At 40.9% G+C, this 24463-nt stretch overlaps 1 protein-coding gene across 1 annotated transcript in view; it reads right to left on the bottom strand.

The window, feature by feature from the left end:
* Window positions 1-2556: 2556 nt before the first annotated feature.
* The window catches only part of CPA6 (carboxypeptidase A6), a 242752-nt gene continuing 220845 nt past the window's right edge, over window positions 2557-24463 (bottom strand). The window contains exons 5-11 of the mRNA XM_056522125.1: window positions 23081-23182; window positions 17220-17336; window positions 16988-17098; window positions 6857-6944; window positions 5863-6065; window positions 5611-5695; window positions 2557-3106 (exon numbers count right to left, since the gene is read on the bottom strand). Of these exons, the coding sequence (XP_056378100.1) occupies window positions 2919-3106; window positions 5611-5695; window positions 5863-6065; window positions 6857-6944; window positions 16988-17098; window positions 17220-17336; window positions 23081-23182 (894 nt within the window). The 3' untranslated portion in view covers window positions 2557-2918. The remainder of the gene's footprint in view (window positions 3107-5610; window positions 5696-5862; window positions 6066-6856; window positions 6945-16987; window positions 17099-17219; window positions 17337-23080; window positions 23183-24463) is intronic.

The raw sequence follows: 24463 nt of genomic DNA, 5'->3' as shown, positions 1-24463 counted from the left end.
CCACCAGAAATGCCATAACAGGCGTTTTAGGTTTAAAATTGGCATCTGGCCACAATATTTGTTGCCAAAAAAGAAAAAAGCCACAAAAAAATTTAGCTAAACACTGTGTGTGAATCCAGAGAGATCCCATGATGGTCAGCTGATCTCCACGGATCCAGCTTTCAAGACCTCCAGAAAACAACTGGTTTAGGTAAGAGGAATGTGCAGGTTGCTGATCTGTTGAGCAGATATTCAGCTTAAAGGGGTACTCCACTGGCCAGCGCTTGGAACTAAATGTTCCGAACGCTGTTTTCTCGCTGCCACGCCCCCTCCCATAGACTTGCATTGAGGGGGCGTGGTCGTGATGTCACAATGGGCGTGGCCAACCCCCAGTGCTCAGTGGAGTTGCCCAGTGGAGTACCTCTTTAATGGCCACCCATGTAATGAATGGACAACCCAAGTCCACTTTGATTCAAGGACAACCTGTAAGAATATGTTCCCATCGCATACTCTTTGCAGAATATCCACCTGGAAAGTTTCAGAACTTTAGGACAGCTCGGAAATAGAAGGCAATGCATTTCCGCAGAAAAAAATGTCATTATTCTTTTTTCTGTGGCCGGAATCGGAATTTTGCAATACTAAGATAGGATTTATTGTAATTAAAGAATGCACACCCCAAGAGACACGTTAAACAGCAGGTCAGAATCAATTTTAATAGTTAAACAATCATAAAAACACAGAGCAAACATTGGCATTGATATGATGGAGACATGCTGTCACAACCCTGCCTGTGAACAGTTGTATCCTCAAAAAGTTTTGCCCATACGTCAGCTGCAACCTAAAATGGTGTCATGTCTGTGCCCTTGCCCTGTACTATAATTTTTTGTTCTGGACTATTTAGATTTTATTTTTTTTCCTTTGGAATGTAACGTGCACATTGGAGTCAGGTTTTTCCATTTAATTTATTCTAAAGAATTATCATTAAGATAGTTTGAGCATTAAAGAGGATCTGTCACTATCCGCACAAGTTGAGATTCTACTTAGTAATCATAATAGCTTATAGTATGGATACCTTTTACCCTGATTTTTACATATGCTAGTGGTTACCATGAGTTAAATAAAAGATTCATGTTTCAGACTACAGTATTAATTTCTTTTTTCATTTCCAGACCCTCTAATATGCTATTTGCAACCTGCTTCTAGATTCAGACTTTTTTCATGTGGTTCTGTCCCTCCCACTAACACTGTCAGGATGTATAGTCTTGTCCATCCCACTAATACATTCAGGAGGTGTAGTCTGAGTGTACAGGAAAATGCTGTCTCCAGTAGCTTTTATGTTTCAACTCAGTTTTACTAATTTCATTTACTTCAGCTTTTCTGAGATCTCCTCCTCTTTGTGCTGAAAAACCACTGATGTTGAGGAGGTGTGTGATTTCCACTCCTTCCACCTACAAAGTGTCTGCTGTGTCGGCCTTCTTATGTATCTACATTCAGATATGTTACAACTTGTGAGAACTTCCTTCCCCTCTCTGCTGCTATGTCTTAGGAAAGTTCAGACATAGCAGAATTGTTCTTCGTCAGATCTTGCTGCAATTCTGTAGTAAAATCTGCATGTGTTGCATGGCATCTCCACAACAAAAGGAACAGGCTGTGAATTTAATGCTCCTTTTTCCATATGAAAAATTACTTAATTAAAAATGTCTACATGTGGGTGATGTTTTTACAGCCTACCATGTATCGTACTGTAATTTGCTGTGTTATATCTGAACAGCCAAGAGAAGCATGTTGTCAGAAGCAGCAGGACAGCCACCTAGGTAAGGGAGTAACACAGACACTGCAGCAGCAAAATGCTCTAGATTCTTTAAATGTTGCTTAATTTTCTATTTGGAATGGAAATATTTAAAAATGATTAGTGCAAAGATGTCCTTTCAAAAACATCATGTGCTCTCCTAAATTTAGTGAAAATATAGAAACATACCCTTAGAAATTCACGGTCTAGTTTCTTTACATTCTTTAAATGTATTTCCTGGTATTGCAGCTTAGTCCCACTCACAATCACTTCTTGTAATACCAGAAACAGCCACAACTAAATGTATAGTGCTGTGTCTGGTAAACAATTAAAGGTGTACTCTGCACCTAGACATCTTATCCCCTATCCAAAGGATAGGGGATAAGATGTCTGATCATGGGGGTCCTGCCGCTGGGGATCCCCGCGATCTCGGCTGCGGCACCCCAGACATCCGTTGTACAGAGCGAACTTTGCTCCGTGCTGGATGACTGGCGATGCAGGGGGCGGAGGCTTGTGACGTCACGGCCACGCCTCGCTCGTGACGTCACGGCCATGCCCCCTTGATGCAAGTCTATGGGAGGGGGCGTGATGGCCATCATGCCCACTCCCATAGACTTGCATTGAGGGGGCATGGCAGTGACATCACAAGCCTCCGGCGCTGCACCTAACGCTCTAACTGAACGCCGGGTGCAGCAGGGAGATCACAGGTGTCCCCAGCAGCAGGACCCCCGGGATCAGACATCTTACCCCCTATTCTTGGGATAGGGGATAAGATGTCTAGGGGCGGAGTACAAGGTGATGTGGTTTTCACTGGAGCACTGCGGCCTCTTGAAAGAGCTGATACGTGGGAATGCTAAGATCTAATGTTGATGAGGCCATCACTTATAAATGTCTGGGTAACTCCTGTAATTTATATTTCTACAAGTTCAAAATCCTGCTCTGATGAGGTGTTTCCTATGATTTGCTGAAGGAAGAGGAGATTTGAAATATTGACTTTTGGGAATATAACTTGTATTACTATTTTAAAACAAAGCAACAATATTTTATTAATAAAGGAACGGTATCTTCTGTATTGTAATGTGGGGTTCCCTTCCACATGCATTAAAAAACATAGAAATAAAAAAATAAAAAACAATATGTTTCTGTTTTACTAGCGACATTTCCTCAGCAAATGCATGGTGATATTCTTAACAGCTAGCATTGTTTCTATACAAGTTGGCCGGATTAGACCATCAGGTAGAAGAAATCCATAATATCCATTGTCTCGAAGTTCAAATGCGAAGGCATATGGGATGCCAATATTATAGGCCCAGTCCATAGAGCTGCCAGAACTCAAATCTGAAAGAAAAGGATTTACATATTCATGAACTACCAGTAATTGGTGGAAAGCTTTTGTGAAGTGTTGTTGGGTTTGTTATTGTTATCTGCTGTAATGACAAGAAGGGAATGAGACACCTCAGCGGTTGTGTGAAGTCCTGTCCAAGCCGTGACTCAGAATGGAACATCATTCTAATTGTATCTCTGTGTTTTGTTAAATGCAAGTATGTAAGGGGCTAGAAAAACATCAATAAATGCTATAAAAGGGCTTGATAATGTAAAGGTGAGTATTTGTGTCATATATTCTGCATTTCTAACAGGTTTGGAGCTACTAAGATTTCCTGCCCTGTACTACAGAGACGTCTCTGCTTCCCTATCTCTCTTCTGGTATCTCATTATTTTAGAACTCACAAGGTATTGCTTGCATAAGTAAGAAGCCTGGGAATGGGTGTCAGGTAACTCATTATTCATGTAAACACAGCTTGAAGGGTTCTGGTTGTAAGTAGAGATTAATCATTATACAAAGTAAGTTTATAAACTTTCTAATATATTTTGGGGTTTAATTTCATAGTTTTCAAGGCTTTCTGCTTGCTGTCAATGAATGGAAACATTCTTGTTTATATCCATTGACTAAACTTCTAACACCAAAGATAGCAGACAGCACAGGCAGGACAATCAAATTAAAAAGGAGGACTGGACTGGTCGGCCTTCACTTTGTCTTACATCTTGTCTTCTAGTCATCGCCAGTGTCCGAAAATGAACGAGTATTATTTGTGCCAGTACATAGACACACAACATTTTAACCCACACACTCATCTTTTTAACGTAAAAAAGACCACTGCATGTGGTGAGACAGACATCCTGACCTGACCTAGCCATGCTTATTCAACTTGCCATATTGTTAAAGTGTCGCTGTCATTTGAGAAAAGGTTTGACTTGTTGTCTACACAAGTTAAAAAGTACCTACCACCAAATAAACTGTTCTCATCTAACTCCGGCTATGTTCCCTAACTACTCCTAACACCCCTTCAGAGGTTTAAAAAGCTGTGTATCATACCTTTATTCTTGCTCACATAGTGCAATTTCCCAGCAGGAGAAAGGGGTGTTTCCCAGCAGAAGAAAGTAGGTGTTTCCCAGTAGGCATGACATGACTGAAGCCTGCTGGGGACCACTACCGCCCTCACAAGATTGCAGTGCTGTGATGAATAGAAGACCTTAGGCTCTGTGCATGTTTCAGTCTGTGCAGTATTCAGTAAGGCTCTTCTGCAGGTTTCAGTCTGTGCAACTTTTTGTGAGAATCTGTGGAGCTTTCACATTCTGTGCAGCTGTCAAGCTCTGTACAGCTAGAAGAACTTCCTGAGTTTGGACTCCTGCCAGGCTGAGAGGAGACCAAACTTGCTGTATTAATTGTGGCAGGGAACAGAACAGAGCCACCTAGTGGCCGTGTTTTATATAACATTTTAAACATATTTATGTTGATAATTTTAAAAGCAAGTGATGGGAAAATGTCTGCTAATTACACAAGGAACACTATATTAAAAGTGTCATTTGGTGACAGGTACTCTTTAAAAGTTTAGATTGCATTGGGTCTCACTCCAGTTAACTGCACACTTTACTGCCTGAACAGCCCCTCCGTTCACTCTTGACATGGTGATCTTTCATGTGTTTTTTTTTCCAGAGCATTCTGTAATTTTGAAAAAATGCCACTGAGCCTAAAAACCACCAACAAAAACAAAACCCCATGCCATGCATTTATGGCATGTCGTAATTCCCTACTGACTCCTGTCAAATTGACATCTGACCATAATATTATGTCGTGTTTCAGTCTGGAATAATTTTTCCCCCCAGTATGGGGCACCTGGCTGATGTTACACACATCATTTTTGACCATTTTTTGTCTGCTAAATGTAGGTCTCTTTTTATTTAAAGAGAGGAAAAATTGAAAATAACACACTCACCCTTATTGTAACCACCACATGAAGACTTTATTCCATAATATGAACAGGAACAAATAAATGAAGCCGGGGAGGAAGGAGAAGAAAGAGTTCAGTAGAGTCTGGGGAGCTGTGGTCCCGTTTCGAGGGATTGCCCACTTGGTCACGCCCCAGTGGGGCGTGATCAAGCGGGCAATCCTGTGAAACGGGACCGTTGCACCACAAGCTCTCCTGAGCTCTTTCTTCTCCTACCTCCCCGGCTTCATTTATTTGTTCCTGTTCACATTATGGAATAAAATCTTCATGTGGTGGTTACAATAAGGGTGAGTGCGTTACTTTCAATTTTTCCTCTCTGCAAATAAAAAGAGATTGCATGCTCCACTGGTAAGGACCATGCCTTTTCATTCCTTTGAATTATTTAACAGATATGCCATGTATAAATGCGGGTTAAATATCATGAATACACAATTTATTACAGTCAAAGCTTTTTATTATGGCGTTAGTTACAGATCAGTACAGTAGGAATGTTATGTACTGCACCTCTAAGAAATAGAGAGAAGGTAGAATAAAGATTTCCCATCATATACTCACATAAAGTGCTGGATGCAGGACCATGTCTGTAACGTATCCCATAAGCAGAATTTATGGCTTGGACGGCTTTATGTGCGGCTGATTCCTGTACAGGTATAACAGTAAATCAAGAAAGGGAATACCTTAAATACAATGTACATACCCAACATTTTATAATGACATCTGCAGTATTATGTATTACTAACAAAAAAACAAAAAAAAAAACTTCCACTAATTGATATACAATATCATTGTGATTATACAATGACTTACCACACATCGGTAGTTGGGAATGGCATCATACTGGTATGAGTAGGGGTAGAGAACCATTTGGGCATAAGCATGGAATGACAAGTAAATTTTTATATATTTTCTCCTTTTCTGGATAAATTGAGCAACAGCCTTAACTTCTGGCTCAGACTCAGGATAGGGACCACAGTAGGTACTGTCACATGGATTAAATGAAGCACCTTCCTCTGTAGGTAAAAAAATGAATAAAAATAAAAGGTTGTTACAACACAGTCAACACTGAGAAAACAAAAATACTGCAGCAAAATGTTTTAAATGTGTGAACGTAGCCGTAAACAGAGTGAAACATTGCACCTGTGCCGTGCCTCTGTAGCCAGTTCAGACCCCTTTTGGGCAGGGTTTACACACCTGCCCGCCCCCCCCCTTTTTTTTTTTTTTTTTGCAGACCCCCCATTTTTTTTTGCAGACCCCTTTTTTTTTTGCAGTCAGAATTGTCTTGGCAAAATTAGTCTGTTGGTAGGTATGGCTTTTGTGCAGATTAGCTTTCCTCCAGAAGAAGAAACGCTGTCCTCTGGTGCCTTGTATTAGTGTATGTTCACACATGGAAAATTTCTACACGGACATTCCACAGACAGCGTAGTGCCGGAAAAACATGCCGGAGCTAGGAATGCTCGAAAATGTGCCATCTCATAAACAGCAATGCATTTCCAAGCCAAATCCACAAGAAATTTGCCGCAGGGCAACTCTTTGCCGCCCCCCCCCCCCGGCCCCCCCATGCCACACCACTGCTATGGGGATCTCAGTGCCCAGACCCCCACTGATACAAACTTCTGACTTGGATTGAATATTGTCACTTTTAGTGTATATTTGGTTAATGAAATCGAGGTGCAGATTCCCTGTAGTACTTTTACGTCACCATACCATTCTGCTTTTCTAACATATATAGTAGTGTCAGAACATATGTGAACATACCCTAGCATGTTGGTTTATTCCATAACATATAACAAAGTGCACTTACCACAAAAATTTACTTTCCAGTTCCTGTTAGCATCTACTCCATAACAGTTAAATCTCATTTTAGACCTTGTTTTTCTCCAAAAACGATCCTATGTGCGCAAGTGACAAATTTACATTAAAAAAAACCATTGAAACTTTATCGGAGCCTACTTTTTAGTATACAAATAATTTACAATGAAAAAAAAAATTGCATGCTACTCGCTAAAGTGAAACTGCATTTTCAGGAAACATTTGCCCAGCTGGTTGGCCTAGTAGGTTGTCAGAGGTTCAATGCTGTTAACCTGTTGGTACAGGCTTGAAGCTCGGGTGACACTGATGATAGCAGTACTTACCTATGTCCGATCTGTGGACCCATTTGCATGCTATCTTTCTCACTCAGGTGGCAGGTTTAGTGCATGGTCGGGACTCCAGGAGCACACTGATGTCACTGCTGCTGCTTCTTGTCAGTGTGCTCCTGGAGTGCTGCCAATGCAATAAGCCTGCCGCCTGAATAAGGAGCATAATAAGTGGATGGAGCGATGGATCAGTAATAGGTAAGTGTCATTATCATCAGCCTATACCAACAGCTTAGTGCGGGTGACACTGATTCCCATTAGGGCACGTTCCCACTTGGCGTATACGCAGCGTATTTCATGCTGTACAAAATCTGCAGCAGCAGCGGGAAATACGCTGCATATGCCTCGCTCACCATACACACAAGGCTTTCCGGCAGCAGCCCTATGGAGATGGAGCCATGCGCCACAGTCACGTCGGCACACGGCCCCACTGCCAAAACTCACTTCACACAAAGGGCTGCCGCCAGAAAGTCTTGCATGTATGGTGAGCGAGGGATACTCAGCGTATTTCCCGCTGCTGCTGCAGATTTTGTGCAGCATGAAATACGCTGCGTATACGCCAAGTAGAACGTGCTCTTAACCCCTTAAGGACTCATGACGTACCGGTACGTCATGAGTCCGCTCCCAATCTATAACGCGGGGCCATGGCGTGTCGGGCCCGGCCTCTAACAACGGCCGGGACCCGTGGCTAATAGCGCATGGCATTGATCGCGGTGCCGCGCGCTATTAACCCTTTAGATGCCGCTTTCAAAGTTGAACGCCGCGTCTAAAGTGAAAGTATGCCGGTTAGCTCAGGGAGCTGTTCGGGATAGCCGCGGTGAAATCGCGGCATCCCGAACAGCTTACAGGACAGCAGGAGGGTCCCTACCTGCCTCCTCGCTGTCCGATCGCCGAATGACTGACCAGTGCCTGGGATCCAGGCATGAGCAGTCAAGCAGCAAAATCATCGATCACTGGTTTCCTATGAGAAACCAGTGATCAATGTGAAAGATCAGTGTGTGCAGTGTTATAGGTCCCTATGGGAGCTATAACACTGCAAAAAAAAAGTGAAAAAAAATGTGAATAAAGATCATTTAACCCCTTCCCTATTACAAGTTTGAATCACCCCCCCTTTTCCCATAAAAAAAAAAAAAAAGTGTAAATAAAAATAAACATATGTGGTATCGCCGTGTGCGGAAATGTCCTAATTATAAAAATATATAATAAATTAAAACGCACGGTCAATGGCGTGCGCGCAAAAAAATTCCAAAGTCCAAAATAGTGCATTTTTGGTCAATAAGTTCTATCAATGCAAAAATGGTACCGCCAAAAACTTCAGATCACGGCACAAAAAATGATTTTTTCCAGAAGTACGACAAAATCAAACCTATATAAGTAGGGTATCATTTTAATCGTGTGGACCTACAGAATAAAGATAAGGTGTAATTTTTACCGAGTAATGTACTGTGTAGAAACGGAAGCCCCCGAAAGTTACAAAATGGCGTTTTTTTTTTCAATTTTGTCTCACAATTTTTTTTCGTTTCGCCATAGATTTTTGGGTAAAATGACTGATGTAATTACAAAGTAGAATTGGTGGAGCAAAAGATAAGCCAGCATATGGATTTTTAGGTGCTAAATTGAAAGAGTTATGATTTTTTTAAGGTAAGGACGAAAAAAACGAAAATGCAAAAACGGAAAAACGCTTAGTCCTTAAGGGGTTAAAGTGGTTCTCTACTTTGAATAATCTTTTTTGGTCTTGGTGTATTTACATGTGATATTGTCAATGCATTTGGGTTGCATTTTTTTTAATACATCAAAAATTTAAGATAGCTTAGCAAAAAAAAATGACGTGCAAACATTTCTTGGACAAAACACCATGTGGTAATTTTTGGCAGCTTCTGTTTCTACGCAGTGCAATTTTCGGTAAAAATTACACCTTATTCTGTACGTCCATACAATTAAAATGATACCCAACTTATTTGAGTTAAATTTTGTTTTACTTCTTCTAAAAAATTATAACTTTTTGCACGGAAATCTGTATGTTTAAAATTGTCCTCTTCTGACCCCCTATAACTTTTTTATTTTTCCATAAACAGGGATGTGTGAGGGCTCATTTTTTTTGTGCTGTGATCTGTAGTTTTTATTTTTGTTGTGAAAGGACTTTTTGTTCACTTTTTATACATTTTTTATGATATACAAAGTGACCAAAAATATGAAATTTTGGACTTTGGTATTTTTACGTATACGCCATTGACCGTGTGGTTTAGTTAATGTTATATTTTTATAGTTTGGACATTTACGCACGAGGCGATACCACAAATGTTTATTTTTGTTTACATACTTTTTTATATTCTTTTAAATGGGAAAAGGTAGGTGATTAAAACTTTTGTTAGGGAATTATAAAAAATTTTTTACACTGTTTTTTTTGTCTCCATAGGGGACTATAACATGCAATCTGCATACATTGTGGAGTATCAGATCATTGATCGAACATCAAGGGCCCTTCCGCTGTCCTCTAAGCTGATCAGGACACCGCAGTTGTACTGCGGTGGTCCTGATCAGCTCTGTTGATCACATTTTTTATCACAGAGTCTAAGGGGTTAATGCCGGGCATCACTGCAATTGGTGATGTCCGGCATTAGACACGGGTCCCATTGGCTGATAGCCGCCGGGACCTCCTCGTTATGATGCGGGGTCAGCTCCTGAGCCAATGTCATGGAATTTTTAAGTTTTTCTATTTAAAAAATATAAAAAAAAGGTGAATCATTAAATTTTTTTTATATGTTAGGGATTTAAAAATGTATTTTCTTTTACTCGTCTCTCTCTGAGACTTTAATAAACAATCTTTAGATTGCTAACGCATGTATATCCAAAACATATTGTTGTGACATCTAGAGGTTAAACAACCTCTAAAGTCTAAAATCTTAATGAGGCTAGGATTCCACTTGTTTTTTTTTTCTGGCAGTTTTGGGAAAACTGCCACTGCAGTTTTTGAGCCAAAGCCAGAAGTGTTCAAAAGGAATAGGACATATAAAGGAAGGACTTACACTTCTCCTCCCTTATGGATCCACTTCTGACTTTGGCTCAAAAACTGCAGTGGAAGTTTTCCAAAATCTGCCAGAAAAAGAACCAAGTGGAATCCTAGCCTGAAGGTGACCAAAAAACAGCAATTCAGCATTTGGGTGCTTTTTTATTTTTATTTTTGGTGGATAAATGATGTTGTTGGGACATTTCTAGTTTGTTGTTTAGGGTTTTTTATTTAAAAGTACTTTATTATTTTTTGCATTATTAAAGTAATTTTTCTCTGATAATTTATCACATTATAATTTTTTTAACTTATTTTTATCCCCACCTTTCCACCCCCCCCGAGGGAATTTGAATATGCAATTGCTTGTACAGTATACTGCAATACTAATTTATTGCACTGTATTTTGGCTATGAAAATTGTTAAAAGAAATTGCTCCACCAAAAACAGCATCACCGCATTGCTGCAATTTGCAGTAACATTTTGCTTAGTTTTGCTGTGCGGTAATTGGCTGCGTGTCAAAAAGTCTCTGCTATTTCTCATGTGTGACAGCATTATCCTGAATAACTAATTCATGGTAATAATTAAAATAGTGCAGAAGACATGGTCCGTGATAATTCCTTTCAGCATACTTGACCTGGATCATGGATGTAATGGAGCTTGATGGTAATAATTCCTGAGCCTTAGTAATTGGCTGCTGTCAACATCGGTTATGATGAATCGTGATAATTGTCGGCATACATTACTTATACATACATGAAGGAAAAGATCTGACAGCTAAAAATATAAATCATGTTTTCAGTACTGACAAGGAGGTTTTTCCACTTGTCACCTCAGAACAAAAGTTAAACTCCATGAACTGTCATATTTTTCCTCAAATCCTGTAAATAGATGTACACTTGGCTTTTACTACTATTACCTACTATTTACATCAGTGGTCTCAAACTGTGGCCTTATCTACATCTAGACTGAAAAGAATAGTTTTATGCCTCCTTTTAGGCCACATTCTCACATGACGGAAATTCCGCTGCTGAAATTCTGCACTCTGGAAAAAGATAAGTCTTCTCTTATATTTTTTCCGGACTTTGGCTGTGGAATCCCATTGAAGTCAATGGGGCTTGATTTCTGCAGAATTTGTGTGGAATTTGTGTGGAATGCATGCAAATTCTGCAGTGAATCTGCACAAACTTTTAGTGTTCCATTAAATAATGTCTATCTTTTTACTGAGATGTGGAATCATTCATGCGGAATTCACATGAGTTCCGCAAATGATAAAAAACTGGAATTCTGCAAAAAAGCAATGCAAATGCCAAATTCACGCAGATAAACGAAATTTCCGTCGTGTGAACGTTCACACGGCAGAGTTTCTGCACTGAATTCTGCATTCAAATTCTGCATGAATTTATAGCCAATGCACTTCAATGGGATTCCATGCAGAATTCTGCCGTGTGAACAAGGCCTAAGCAGCAAATCCACCTGGAAGGTATTTATATGTGGATGCAATAAAAGGATCCTAACTACAATGCTCAGAAGAGAAGGAGCTCCATTGGGCTTTTGGAGAAAGAATGTGTCCAAAATTGAAGGCCATGTGTGTTTACAAAGCCTCCATGGTGCCAGAACAATGGACCCCCACATGTGACACAATTTTGGAAACTACACCCCTCACAGAATTGAATAAGGGGTGCAGTGAGCATTTACACCCCACTGGTGTCTAACAGATTTTTGGAACAGTTGTCCAGGAAAATGAAAATGTATTTATTTATTTGCACAGCCCACTGTTCCAAAGATCTGTCAAACGACATTGGGGTGTAAATACTCACTGTACCCCTTATTATATTCTGTGAGGCGTGTAGATTCCAAAATGGGGTCACATGTGTGTGTGGGGGGGTCCACTGTCTTTGCACCACGGGGGGCTTTGTAAATGCACATGGCCCCCAACTTGTATTCCAACCAAATTCTCTCTCCAAAAGCTCAATAGCGCTCCTTCTCTTCTGAGCATTGTAGTTCGCCCGCAGAGCACTTTACATCCACATATCGGGTATTTTCATACTCAGAAGAAATGGTGTTACAAATTATGGGAGGCTTTTTCTCCTATTACCCCTTGTGAAAATGATTTTTTTTTTGTGAAAATAATTTAATTTTAAATTTTCACATCCAATTTTAATGGAAATTTGTTAAACACCTGTGGGGTGTAAAGGCTCACTGTACCCCTTGTTACATGCCTTGAGGGGTGTAGTTTCCAAAATAGTGTGTCATGTGTTTTTTTTTCTTCTTACCTTTCTGGCACCAAAGGGGCTTCCTAAATGCAACATGCCCCCCCAAAAACCATTTCAGCAAAATTTGCTTTCCAAAAGCCAACTGTGACTCCTTCTATTCTGAGCATTGTAGTGCGCCTACAGTGCACTTGATGTCCACACATGGGGTATTTCTCTACATGGGGTTACACATTTTGGGGGGAATTTCTCCTATTACCCCTTGTAAAAATGTAAAATTTGGGGGGAAAAATGCATTTTTGTGAAAAAATCAGAATTTTACGAAAAGTTGTCAAACACCTGTGGGTGTTAAGGCTTAATTGGACTGGACCCCTTCTTACATTCCTTGAGGGTGTAGTTTCCAAAATAGTATGCCATGTGTTTTCTTTTTTTGTTGTTGTTCTAACACCATAGGGGCATCCTAAATCCCCCCAAAACCATTTCAGAAAAACTCACTCTCCAAAATCCCATTGTCGCTCCTTCCCTTCTGAGCCCTCTAGTGCACTCGCAGAACACTTTACATACACAGGAGGTATTTTCTTACTCGAGAGAAATTAGGTTACAAATTTTGGGGGGATTTCTCTCCTTTTACCCCTTTTAAAATTTCAAAAACTGGGTCTACAAGAACATGTGAGTGTAAAAAATGAAGATTTAGAATTTTCTCCTTCACTTTGCTGCTATTCCTGTGAAACAACTAAAGGGTTAACACACTTTCTGAATGTCATTTTGAATACTTTGAGGGGTGACATTTTTTATAATGGGGTCATTTATGGGGTATTTCTAATATGAAGGCCTTTCAAATCCACTTCAAAACTGAACTGGTCCCTGAAAAATTCCGATTTAGAAAATTTGGTGAAAAATTTGAAAATTGCTGCTGAACTTTGAAGCCCTCTGCTGTCTTCCAAAAGTCAAAACGTGTCAATTTTATGATGCAAACATAAGGTAGACATATTGTATATGTGACTCAATATAGAATTTATTTGGTATGTCTATTTTCCTTACAAGCAGAGAGCTTCAAAGTAAAAAAAAAGGCAACATTTTCAAATTTTTCATGAAATTTTGGAATTTTTCACCAAGAAATGATGCAAGTATCACCGAAAATGTATCACTATGTTAAAGTAGAATATGTGATGAAAAAACAAATCTCAGAATGAGAAATTCCTAAGTAAAAGTAAGATGCCTGATCGCGGGAGTCCCGCAGCTGGGGACGCCCGTGATCATGCACGCGGCATCCCGTTTGTAATCAGTCCCCGGAGCGTGTTCGCTCCGGGTCTGATTACGGGCGACTACAGGGCCGGCGGCATGTGACGTCGTGCCTCCGCCCCCGTGTGAGGTCACGCTCCGTCCCTCAATGCAAGCCTACGGGAGGGGGCGTGATAGCTGTAGTTGCCCGTAATCAGACCCGGAGCGAACACGCTCCGGGGACTGATTACAAAGGGGGTGCTGCGTGCATGATCACGGGCATCCCCAGCTGCGGGACTCCCGCGATCAGGCATCTTAACCCCTATCCTTTGGATCCTTACTATCCATAAGATGTGTAAGCACCGGAGAACCTCTTTAATACTTAAAGTGACAGTGGTCAGATGTGCAAAAAATGCTCTGGTCATTAAGGTGAAAATGGGCTAAAAAATCTTAATCCTTCCAGTACTTATCAGATGCTGTATGCTCCATAGGAAGTTCTTTTTTTTTTCTTTTTCTTTCTGTCTGACCACAGTGCTCTCTGCTGCTGCTGCTGTCATGCGTTGTATAATTTCTGCAGAAAAATCTGCTGCAAGTAAATCACTCCCTAAATTTAACTTTGTTTTCTATAGTCTATCACCTTAGTGTTAGGTTGGTTGTACTTTGACAGCTATTGTTTGTCCTATATTATGTCTCCTAGTCTCTGACCTTGATTGTACTTGTTGATTTCTGTAATTTGTTATTACCAAAACTTGTTTTGAATGGAGTATTTATAACGTAAACATGTCTAGCTTAAGCTTCGAGGTTCCTTTGTTTCAAGCAAAGAGACTCATAGATACAATAGGTAGGTATTGGTTAACTGACCATCATGGGACAGTGGCTTATCGGTATTAGTATTTCTATTCCATTTTAGGAACTGATAGACACACCCTGTTGTGTTACTGATGCTTTTCTACTGATAAAGGGGAAGATTGAATCCAAAAACACTAGGAGGAAGGTTTTTCCAGCTGTCATTTGTCAAATACCTTATGGGGTAAAAATCTGATAGTTTGCTGTTGGCTACTGCGTCATTATTTTCTTACTCTAGTTTTTATAATGTTTTTTGAATCCCACCCATAATGTAATTGTCCTGTGTGACCTCCCCATATTGCACTGTGGTTGTCTGCATCCTGTTAAGAGCTAACCTACCCATGTATCAGTAGGTATGGTCCATTTCCAGAGAAATTAGAAAAAAAGAACAAGGTGCTATATGTGCCGTTAACCAATAACATATAGAAGTGTTGAAATAATAGACTGTGCTCATGTTGCGATATGAGCACAACACAAAAATGTATTTGAGTATAAAAAAAAAAATTGCTGTCCGCATCCAACCATAGTCCAAGAACAATTACTTAGAGAAAATGTTGCTAACTAGCGCAACCCCAGTGGCTACAGCAATAACTAAATCCAGATCAGACTAGTGAAATAAACAAACAGTTTTTTTTGTAAAACCACACAGACAACATGGTTTTATAAAGACATCCCCTTCGAAATGTGTTGTGCATGTGGTTTTACTAATAAGCTGCTTTGTTTATTTCATTAATCTGATCTGGAATTGGTTACTGTAAAAATTGTAGCCATGGAGTTGTGTCGGTGCGCACCATTTTCTCCAGTTAATCTGGAGTCACTTAACATTCTTATGAGAGATGTACAAATCCCCTGCTTCTCTTCACACAATCATACAGTTAGATGATAGAACTGATGTCAGTCACTTGTTGGATACTCAGTGCATATGGATTAATTAATACAGTGCTCAAAAAAATAAAGGGAACACATGCTAGATCTGAATGAATGAACTAATTGTATGAAATACTTACATCTTTACATAGTTGAATGTGCTGACAAACAAATCACACAAAAATTATCAATGGAAATCAAATTTATCACCCCATGGAGGTCTGGATATGGAGTCACACTCAAAATCAAAGTGGAAAACTACACTACAGGCTGATCCAACTTTGATGTAATGTCCTTAATGCAAGTCAAAATGAGGCTCAGTAGTGTGTGTGGTCTCCACCTGTATGACCCCCCTACAATGCCTGGGCATGCTCTTGATGAACTCCTGGACAGTCTGTGGTGCAACGTGGCATTGGTGGATGGAGCGAGACATGATGTCCCAGATGTGCTCAATCTCGTTCAGGTCTGGGGAACAGGCGGGCCAGTCCATAGCATCAATGCCTTCCTCTTGCAGGAACTGCTGACACACTCCAGCCACATGAGGTCTAGCATTGTCCTGCATTAGGAGGAACCCAGGGCAAACCGCACCAGCATATGGTCTCACAAGGGGTCCGAGGATCTCATCTCAATACCTAATGACAGTGAGGCTATCTCTGGCAAGCACATGGAGGGCTATGCGCCCCCCCCCCCCCCCCCCACCACCGCCAAACCGGTCATGCTGGAGGATGTTGCAGGCAGCAGAAGGTTCTCCATGGCATCTCCAGACTCCTGTCTGTCACATGTGCTCAGTGTGAACCTGCTTACATCTGTGAAGAGCACAGGGTGCCTGTGGCGAATTTGCCAATCTTGGTGTTCTCTGGCAAATGCTAAATGTCCTGCACAGTGTTGGGCTGTAAGCACAACCCCCACCTGTTGATGCCGGGCCCTGAGACCACCCTCATGGAGTTGGTATCTGACTGTTTGAGTGGACACATGCACATTTGTGGCCTGCTGGAGGTCATTTTGCAGGGCTCTGGCAGTGCTCCTCCTGCTCCTCCTTGCACAAAGGTGGAGGTAGCGGTCCTGCTGCTCGGTTGTTGCCCTCCTAAAGCCTCCTCCATATCTCTTGATGTACTGGCCTGTCTCCTGGTAGTGCCTCCATGCTCTGGACACTACGCTGACAGACACAGCAAACCTTCTTGCCACAGCTCGCATTGATGTGCCATCCTGGATGAGCTGCACTACCTGAGCCCCTTGTGTCGGTTGTAGACTCTGTCACATGCTACCACTAGAGTGAAAGCACCACGAGCATTCAAAAGTGACCAAAACATCAGCCAGGAAGCATAGGAACTGAGAAGTGGTCTGTGGTCACCACCTACAGAACCACTTCTTTATGGGGTGTCTTGCTAATTGCTTATATTTTCCACCTTTTGTCTTTTCCATTTGCACAACAGCATGTGAAATTGATTGTCAGTGTTGCTTCCTGAGTGGACAGTGTGCTTTCACAGAAGTGTGATTGACTTGGAGTTACATTGTGTTGTTTAAGTGTTCCCTTTATTTTTTTGAGCATTGTACAACTCAATGGGAATAAAGGAAAATGTTTTGTATGTTGAAAAGCCATTCACTAATGTCCCGTTCTCACCACCACCAATTGTTAAGAAACTTACATGAGTCCAGCTATACTCATACCCATCTACATTGAACACTGGCATGACATAGACATAGAGAAGGTCCAGGATTTTTCTCATAACTGGATCTGTTTTATAGGTATTGACAGCCTATGAATAAGAAAAAAATATATTACCAGCAAGTTGTTTGTTTATAAACCTTATCTATCGGTTAATTCTTCACAAACTGCCTCACACAGTAATAACAGCAAGAAGTATAGTAGTATAGTACCTCTTTTACAAACCACTGACAAAATGCTGGTGCAATCCACTCTCTTGCATGTATTCCACAGTCAATCCACACTTCTCTCTTGGAAGACTTCTTAGCAGAGGATGGTTTGGCTCCCAACTACATGATAATAATTTCTATTCAGTGCATTTTGTTTGTTAATCTAAGCAAATAAAAATAACTGCAGATTTATGTAACTATAGGATAGTGTACTGTACATGGCAGAACATGCCATGTTCAGAATCTGCACAGCAAATCTGATAAAACTTAAAGAAAATACATGTGGATGGGATTTGAAAATTACATTCATACGCATCCGAAAAGAATGAGTAAGGGAATATAAGCAGGCAGAGAATTTTCCCGCAAATTTGGCCATTGATCTGGTTATAGCAACCAAATTTCCAGACAGAAAAAGAAAGAGGTTGTCCAGCACCAAGAAGTGGGATGAAATCATGCTTCATTATTCAATCTAAAATGACATAAAACACAGCAAATATGCCAACATGTTTCAGGTCCAGCTGACCCTTAATCATTGCATCATGCCATGATTAAGAGTCAGCTGGATCTGAAACATGTTGGCAAGTTTGCTCTGGTTACTGGCTAGATGAGATTCCTGTGATGTTGTTCTGAAAGAAGGGGGGATATAGTCTTTTAAGACATCCAGCTAAGGTATGGAGTCTTACAGGCAATGCCCCATGGGGAAGTTGTATGCATACTACAAAAATAAATAAAATTAATCTCTAGTGCCACATATTGGCCCCTTAGTTGGTGAAAGTAGAACAGGTTAGTGAAAAATTATGCTTTAGAAGAAATTATATATATTTATTATATTAAAATGTTCCATTTTAAAGTACATATACAAACGTATAAAGAACTTGAAAAAAAACATCAACTTGATGAGCAAGCATGCTGATGAAACAATGTAGGAGCAAACCTAGTAGAACATCAAATGTAAGAATGACACTTGTAAAGGTGCTCTACTGCTGTTGTCTGATATTTCCAATAAGGAAGCCCAAAGCACCTAGTAACACCCTGCTTCTGGTAACTGTCATGGAAGGCTGACCCAATGTGTCTAGCCATGGGGTTCGAACATTTTCATATTTGGACACATGTTCCTTTTAAAGTTAGACACACCACTCTGTTTTGTGTATCTCGTTCATAGCTGGGAGTTGTTTGGAATGAGATTTAAACCCAGGGGCTTCTAGAACCTCATACAAAGAGCTTGTGTTTACAGTCATGGCCGTAAATGTTGGCACCCCTGAAAGTATTTCGCACAGAATAGGATTGCAGTAACACATGTTTTGAGATACACATGTTTATTCCCTTTGTGTGTATTGGAACTAAACAAAAAAAAAAAAGGGAGTAAACAAAGCAAATTGGACATAATGTCACACCAAACTCCAAAAATGGACTGGACTTCCTATAACCATCAATAAGCTTCTTACACCTCTCAGCCGGAATGTTAGACCACTCTTTCTTTGCAAACTGCTCCAGGTCTCTCTTATTGGAAGGCAACTTTTCCCAACAGCAATTTTAAGATCTCTCCACAGGTGTTCTATGGGATTTAGATCTGGACTCATTGCTGACCACTTCAGAACTCTCCAGTGCTTTGTTGCTATTCATTTCTGGGTGCTTTTTGACATAAGTTTGACATTGTCCTGTTGCAAGACCTAAGATCTCGGACGCAAACCCAGCTTTCTGACACTGGGCTGTACAGTGTGACCCAAAATCCGATGGTAATCCTCAGATTTCAAGATGCTTTGCACACATTCAAGGCACCCAGTGCCAGAGGCAGCAAAACAACCACAAAACATAATTTAACCTCCATCATATTTCACTGTAGGTACTGTGTTATTTTCTTTGTAGGCCTCATTCCATTTTCAGTAAACAGTAGAATCATGTGCTTTACCAAAAAGCTCTATCTTGGTCTCATCTGTCCACAAGCCATTTTCCCAGAAGGATTTTGGCTTACTCAAGTTCATTTTGGCAAATTGTAGTCTTGCTTTTTTATGTCTCTGTGCCAGCAGTGAGATCCTCCTGGGTCTCCTGCCATAGTGTTTCATTTCATTTAAATGTCGATGGATAGTTCACGCTGACACTGATGCTCCCTGAGCCTGCAGGACAGCTTGAATATCTTTGGAACTTGTTTGGGGCTGCTTATCCAGTATCCGGACTATCCTGCGTTGACACCTTTCATCAATTTTTCTCTTCTGTCCACCCCCAGGGAGATTAGCTATAGTGGCATGGGTTGCAAACTTAATAATGTTATAATGTTGCGCACTGTGGACAAAGGCAAATCTAGATCTCTGGAGATAGACTTGTAACCTTGAGAATGTTGATATATTTCCAAAATTTTGGTTCTCAAGTCCTCAGACAGTTATCTTCTCCTCTTTCAGTTGTCCATGCTTAGCGTGGCACACACAGACACACAATGGAAAAACTAAGTGATCTTCTCTCCTTTTTATCTGCTTTCAGATTTTTATATTTCCCACACCTGTTACTTGCTGCAGTTGAGTTTAAAGGAGCATCACATGCTTTAAACAATCTTATTTTTCCATTTTGAAAGGGTGCCAATAATTCTGTCCAGACCATTTTTGGAATTTGGGGTTTCCAATACACGCAAAGGGAATAAACATATGTATAGCAAAACATGTGTTACTGCAATCCTTTTCTGTGAGAAATACTTAATTTTCTTTAAAAATTCAGGGGTGCCAACATTTACGGCCATGACTGTTTATAGTATTAGATGACTGTCCAAATGGAATCTGTATACTACATGTAAGCACAGGAAGGACGTGTAGCCCGGTTTTCCACCCACACCACTGTCCCTGTTTACTTGGATGATTCACCCTAGAAAATGGCCCCCAACTGGGTGACAGTCCCTTTCAGAATAAGTCCAAAGAGAAAGAGATAGGGAAGACAGTAGGCTCAAGGTCAGCAAAGCAAGATCAGAACCAGGATGACACTACGAGTTCAAAAACAGCAAGCAGAGGGAAGGTCAGAATCAGGTCCAGGGATCAAAGTCCAGAAGAGTTCATCAAGTCCTAAATCATAAAAGGAAAAGGAGTTCACACGGTCTGATAAGATAACCAGTTCCCATGTCATCTTGGCTGATGGCCATAGCAATGGAGCAATGCCATCTGTGCAGCAGAGACTGAGGGCACTGCTGGACCACCACTTGGTAAGTTCCTTACTGTATATCCCTTAACCTTTCAGGAGTTGTATCTGTGCTGCTAGGAAATATAACTTTGGGTTATTATTAACTTTAGCTCTTTATAAATATTTCAATTTTACGTGAGCATGAAAAATTATATAAAATAATTGTGGTAATAGATGTAGTAGTTGTGGCATCCATACATTGGGATAGAATTGTCCCAGCCGATACCTAACAGATGTAATATCTATCACACATCTAGGGGTACTGTGTCCATTTTAGGACATTGTCAGTCCTCAGACGTAACTCCGTCCTCAGTCAGGTGAAACGGCATCCCGCCTCTTCCCTCGGGCCAATCTCCGTCAGGCGTCAGCCGCAACTCCCTCCTCCCTCCTTTGTCATCCTAAAGTCACTCATTCGAAGCTCCGTCATCCCGCAGACGAAAAACTTTCCTGCCATGTAGCAGAGCCGAGTCTGTGTCGGCTCTCTGCTATACGAGTTCTGCTGTACATGCTATTCAGTGCCAGCTCTGCTATACAGACTCTGTAGCACATGTAGTGTCTGTAGTACACGTGCAAGTTTCACAGTGTCGACTCTGCTATACATGCTGTGCAGCGTCGGCTCTGCTCTGCGGCAGGAAGTTGTGTCTGAGGGAGAATCGTCTGAGGCATGATGGCGTTTTGGACGACGGAGTTTCGGATGAGGGAGGATGGAGTTGTGGCTGAAGGAGGACGGCGATTGGTGTGAGGGAGGAGGCGGGACGCCGTTTCATATGACAGAGGACGGAGTTGCGGCTGATGACTGACGGCGATTGGTCGGAGGGAGGAGGCGGGACGCCGTTTCACGTGATGGAGGATGGAGTTACGTCTGACGACTGACGATGTCCTAAAATGGACACTGTATAGGGGGAGATTTATCAAAAACCTGTGCAGAGGAAAAGTAGTGCAGTTGCCCATAGCAACCAATCAGATCACTTCTTTAATTTTTCAGAGGCCTTTTCAAAAATGAAAGCAATCTGATTGGTTGCTATGGGTAACTGCATCACTCTTCCTCTGCACAGGTTTTGATAAATCTCCCCCTAGTATACAAGCATGAAGCTTAGATTATTCTATGTTTAGTTTTTATTAAAGACAACTCCTCACCTTTTTCTCAAGTAATGGTTGGGTTCACACAACGTTTTTGAAATACAGCTCCTGTATACATTTTCAATTTGAAAACCGTACAGAACTGTATTGAAAACCGTATGCACTGACTCTCCATTGAAAACCATATGCCAAAATATGCATCAGGTTGTGTTCGTTTTGCATCATGTACAGTTTTGTCCGTTTTTTTCCCGTACCCAAAACCGTAGCCTACCACTGTTTTTGGTCCGGGTGAAAAACCTTATTGAAATGTATACTTTTTTAACATGGGAATCAATGGGAGTCGTACAGAACCGTATGTGCGTACAGTTCCATCTGGTTTTCACCATATTGTTTTTGACTTTGCACAGTTTTTTTTCTTGGAATTTCAATCAAACAAGTACAAATTTATTCATAATGGAGTGAAAATTAAAAAAATGCATATGTTTCTTTCTTAAAAAACGGATGCAGCCGGACATCATTTTTCAAACTGTATACGAATAAAAATTTGTACACACATTTTGATACAGTTTAGTCAGGTTTTGAGGAATCAGTTTTTTTTTTTATCCAAAACCTGATACGGGAACTATATTGCAAAAATGTGGTGTGAACCCAGCCTAAGAAGGGATAAAAAGCTTTGAGAGAAAAGACTTATGAAGATGATCTCCATAGAGATGTCTGGTGCTATGGAACCATAATATGGTTTCCATACCTCCACATGCTGCTATATGTTTTTATGGAACGTTTTTTGAAATCATGTCATGCTCCATCAGATGAAGTATGGACAATGATATTCCTCTAGTAAAGTAAAATTTTAAGGGTATGTCCACACTGCGGAATTCCCGCAGAATTCCTCGAGTGGAATTCTACGAGTAGAATTCCGTGCAGTGAACAGTACCGTCAGTCTGAATGGGTCTTCCAGTTCAAACTGCGGAATTCCGCCGCTGAAATTGTTCCACACAAAGAAAGAACATGTTAATTCTTTGCACGGAACTCTCTGAGTATGGCATAGCCGTCAATGGTTACGGTGCATTGCCCCGCGGTCTTACCGCTGAAGTATTTCCGGCAGCGGTCGCCTGACGGAATCTCTGATCTCGGAATTCCGCGAGTGGAGATTCCGCAGTGTGAACATAACTTGAACAAAACTCAGACTACTGTTTCCCTCCCCTAAATTATTCACAAGGAAAAACTCATATGGTATATGTACAGACATCTTATAGAAGCATGCGAAACTCATACAGTACCTGACCAGAACATCATATGGAATCATGCAGTAAAAAAATACAATCCCATACAGTTATGTGCAATCTTAAAGGAGAACTCCGGCACAAGTTTTTTTTTTTTTTCTGTCTATGGAAGCACCCCGGCCCAGTGTGTCATACTGCAGTTTAGCAAATGAGCTGCAGTATCACATACTGTGCCGGGGTGCTTCCGTAGTCGAACAGATTTCCTCCCGCCGGAGTTCTCCTTTAAGTGGGTTCCAAATATTTCTAGATTGCACAGAATTCAGAATTCTACAGGTATGTTGTTTCCATGAAGCATTATTACAAGAGAAGCAATGCATGATGTTTTTAATTTAGTCGTCTTACCTTGAGCACATACAGTGGTCTTCCCTCATACGATGTTCCCAAAGAAAACATGTGAACAAGGTTAGAATGAGTTTTATTCATGTGATGCATCCACTTTACAATCTGGAAGAAAAGAGATTTCATGATATTTCTCAGAAATCACATGCTGCACACTGTGTATATGTGAATATACCTTTTTATAGAATACATTAGCATGTCCCATATTACCTGAGCTCCCAGTCTATGCGTACACTCAAAAAAGTACAAATAGAAAAATCCGGTTTAGTATGTGTATTTTATAAGTACTTTTATTCATATAATAACAATTCTGGAGAATCTGTTTTTAAAGAGGAACTTTGGTACTGGCATTGAGGGGGCGGAGCATGACATCATGAGGGGGCGGAGCTATGATATCACAAGCTCCCGGCATCGGCTCCAGCGTTCGGAACAGTTTGTTCCAAACGCTGAGCAGCGGAGTACCCCTTTAGCTTCTTTTCTCCTGCTTGTGTATCTCCTGCTCTCCCATAGACAGTGCATGGAGGGGGCTTGTAGATCACGGCCGCTCAGTGCATGAGGAGAGCCGGTGTTCTAAACAAGAATCTTCAGAAAATGAGGGCATCATGGAGGAGATTGCGCAGCGTCCCAGCGGTCAGAAGCCCCATGATCAGACATCCTGTGGCTAGGGGATAAGAAGTTAAGTACTGGAGTTGCCATTTAAAGCTCTGCCGATCCTCTTCTAATCCTCCTGGGAATGTATGAATATATTGACAATTGGATTTTACCATTCTCCTTGTCAATGGGGTAAGCCCCCTTTGATGTTTGGCATATGAGCATTCGGCCATCAGAATATAGGCAGATATAACAGATAAGTAATGTTTTGTTTGTTATTTTAAAACTTTTTCTGCAGATATTTTTACGTCTTTTACTCTTGGACAATCCTTTTATCCCAGTGTTTCCAAACCAGTGTGCCTCCAGCCATTGCAAAACTACAACTCACATCATGCCCTTGGCTGTCCGGACATACTGGGATTTGTAGTTTTGCAGCAGCTGGAGGCACACTGGTTGGAAAATACTGCTTTAACCTATTAATACAAATTTATTTTACAATGGCTAAGCCTCCGTTTCTTTTGGGGATTATAATGTTTATTTCCCCCTGGGTCCAACTAGACAGATCGTCACTATGTATAGACTGCCTTTCTGCATGTTGCAGTGCACACCATTGTGTACCCCAGCAGGTGTATCTGTGGGCCAGGAAAGTTATAGTCAATACTCCAATGCGCTAAGTAGGCAAAACACAACAGGCAGCATTTAGTCTCCATTAGGCAAATAATAAAACTGCTTTAAAAGTCCTAAATGTATATGCAATAGTGATGTGTCAGTATTATGACAGAAGATCCAGATAGA

The sequence above is a fragment of the Hyla sarda genome, chromosome 5, assembly GCF_029499605.1.
Source record: "Hyla sarda isolate aHylSar1 chromosome 5, aHylSar1.hap1, whole genome shotgun sequence".
NCBI lineage: Eukaryota > Metazoa > Chordata > Amphibia > Anura > Hylidae > Hyla > Hyla sarda.
Note: the sequence above shows the minus strand (reverse complement) of the source record. Positions and strands in the feature narration are given on the sequence as shown.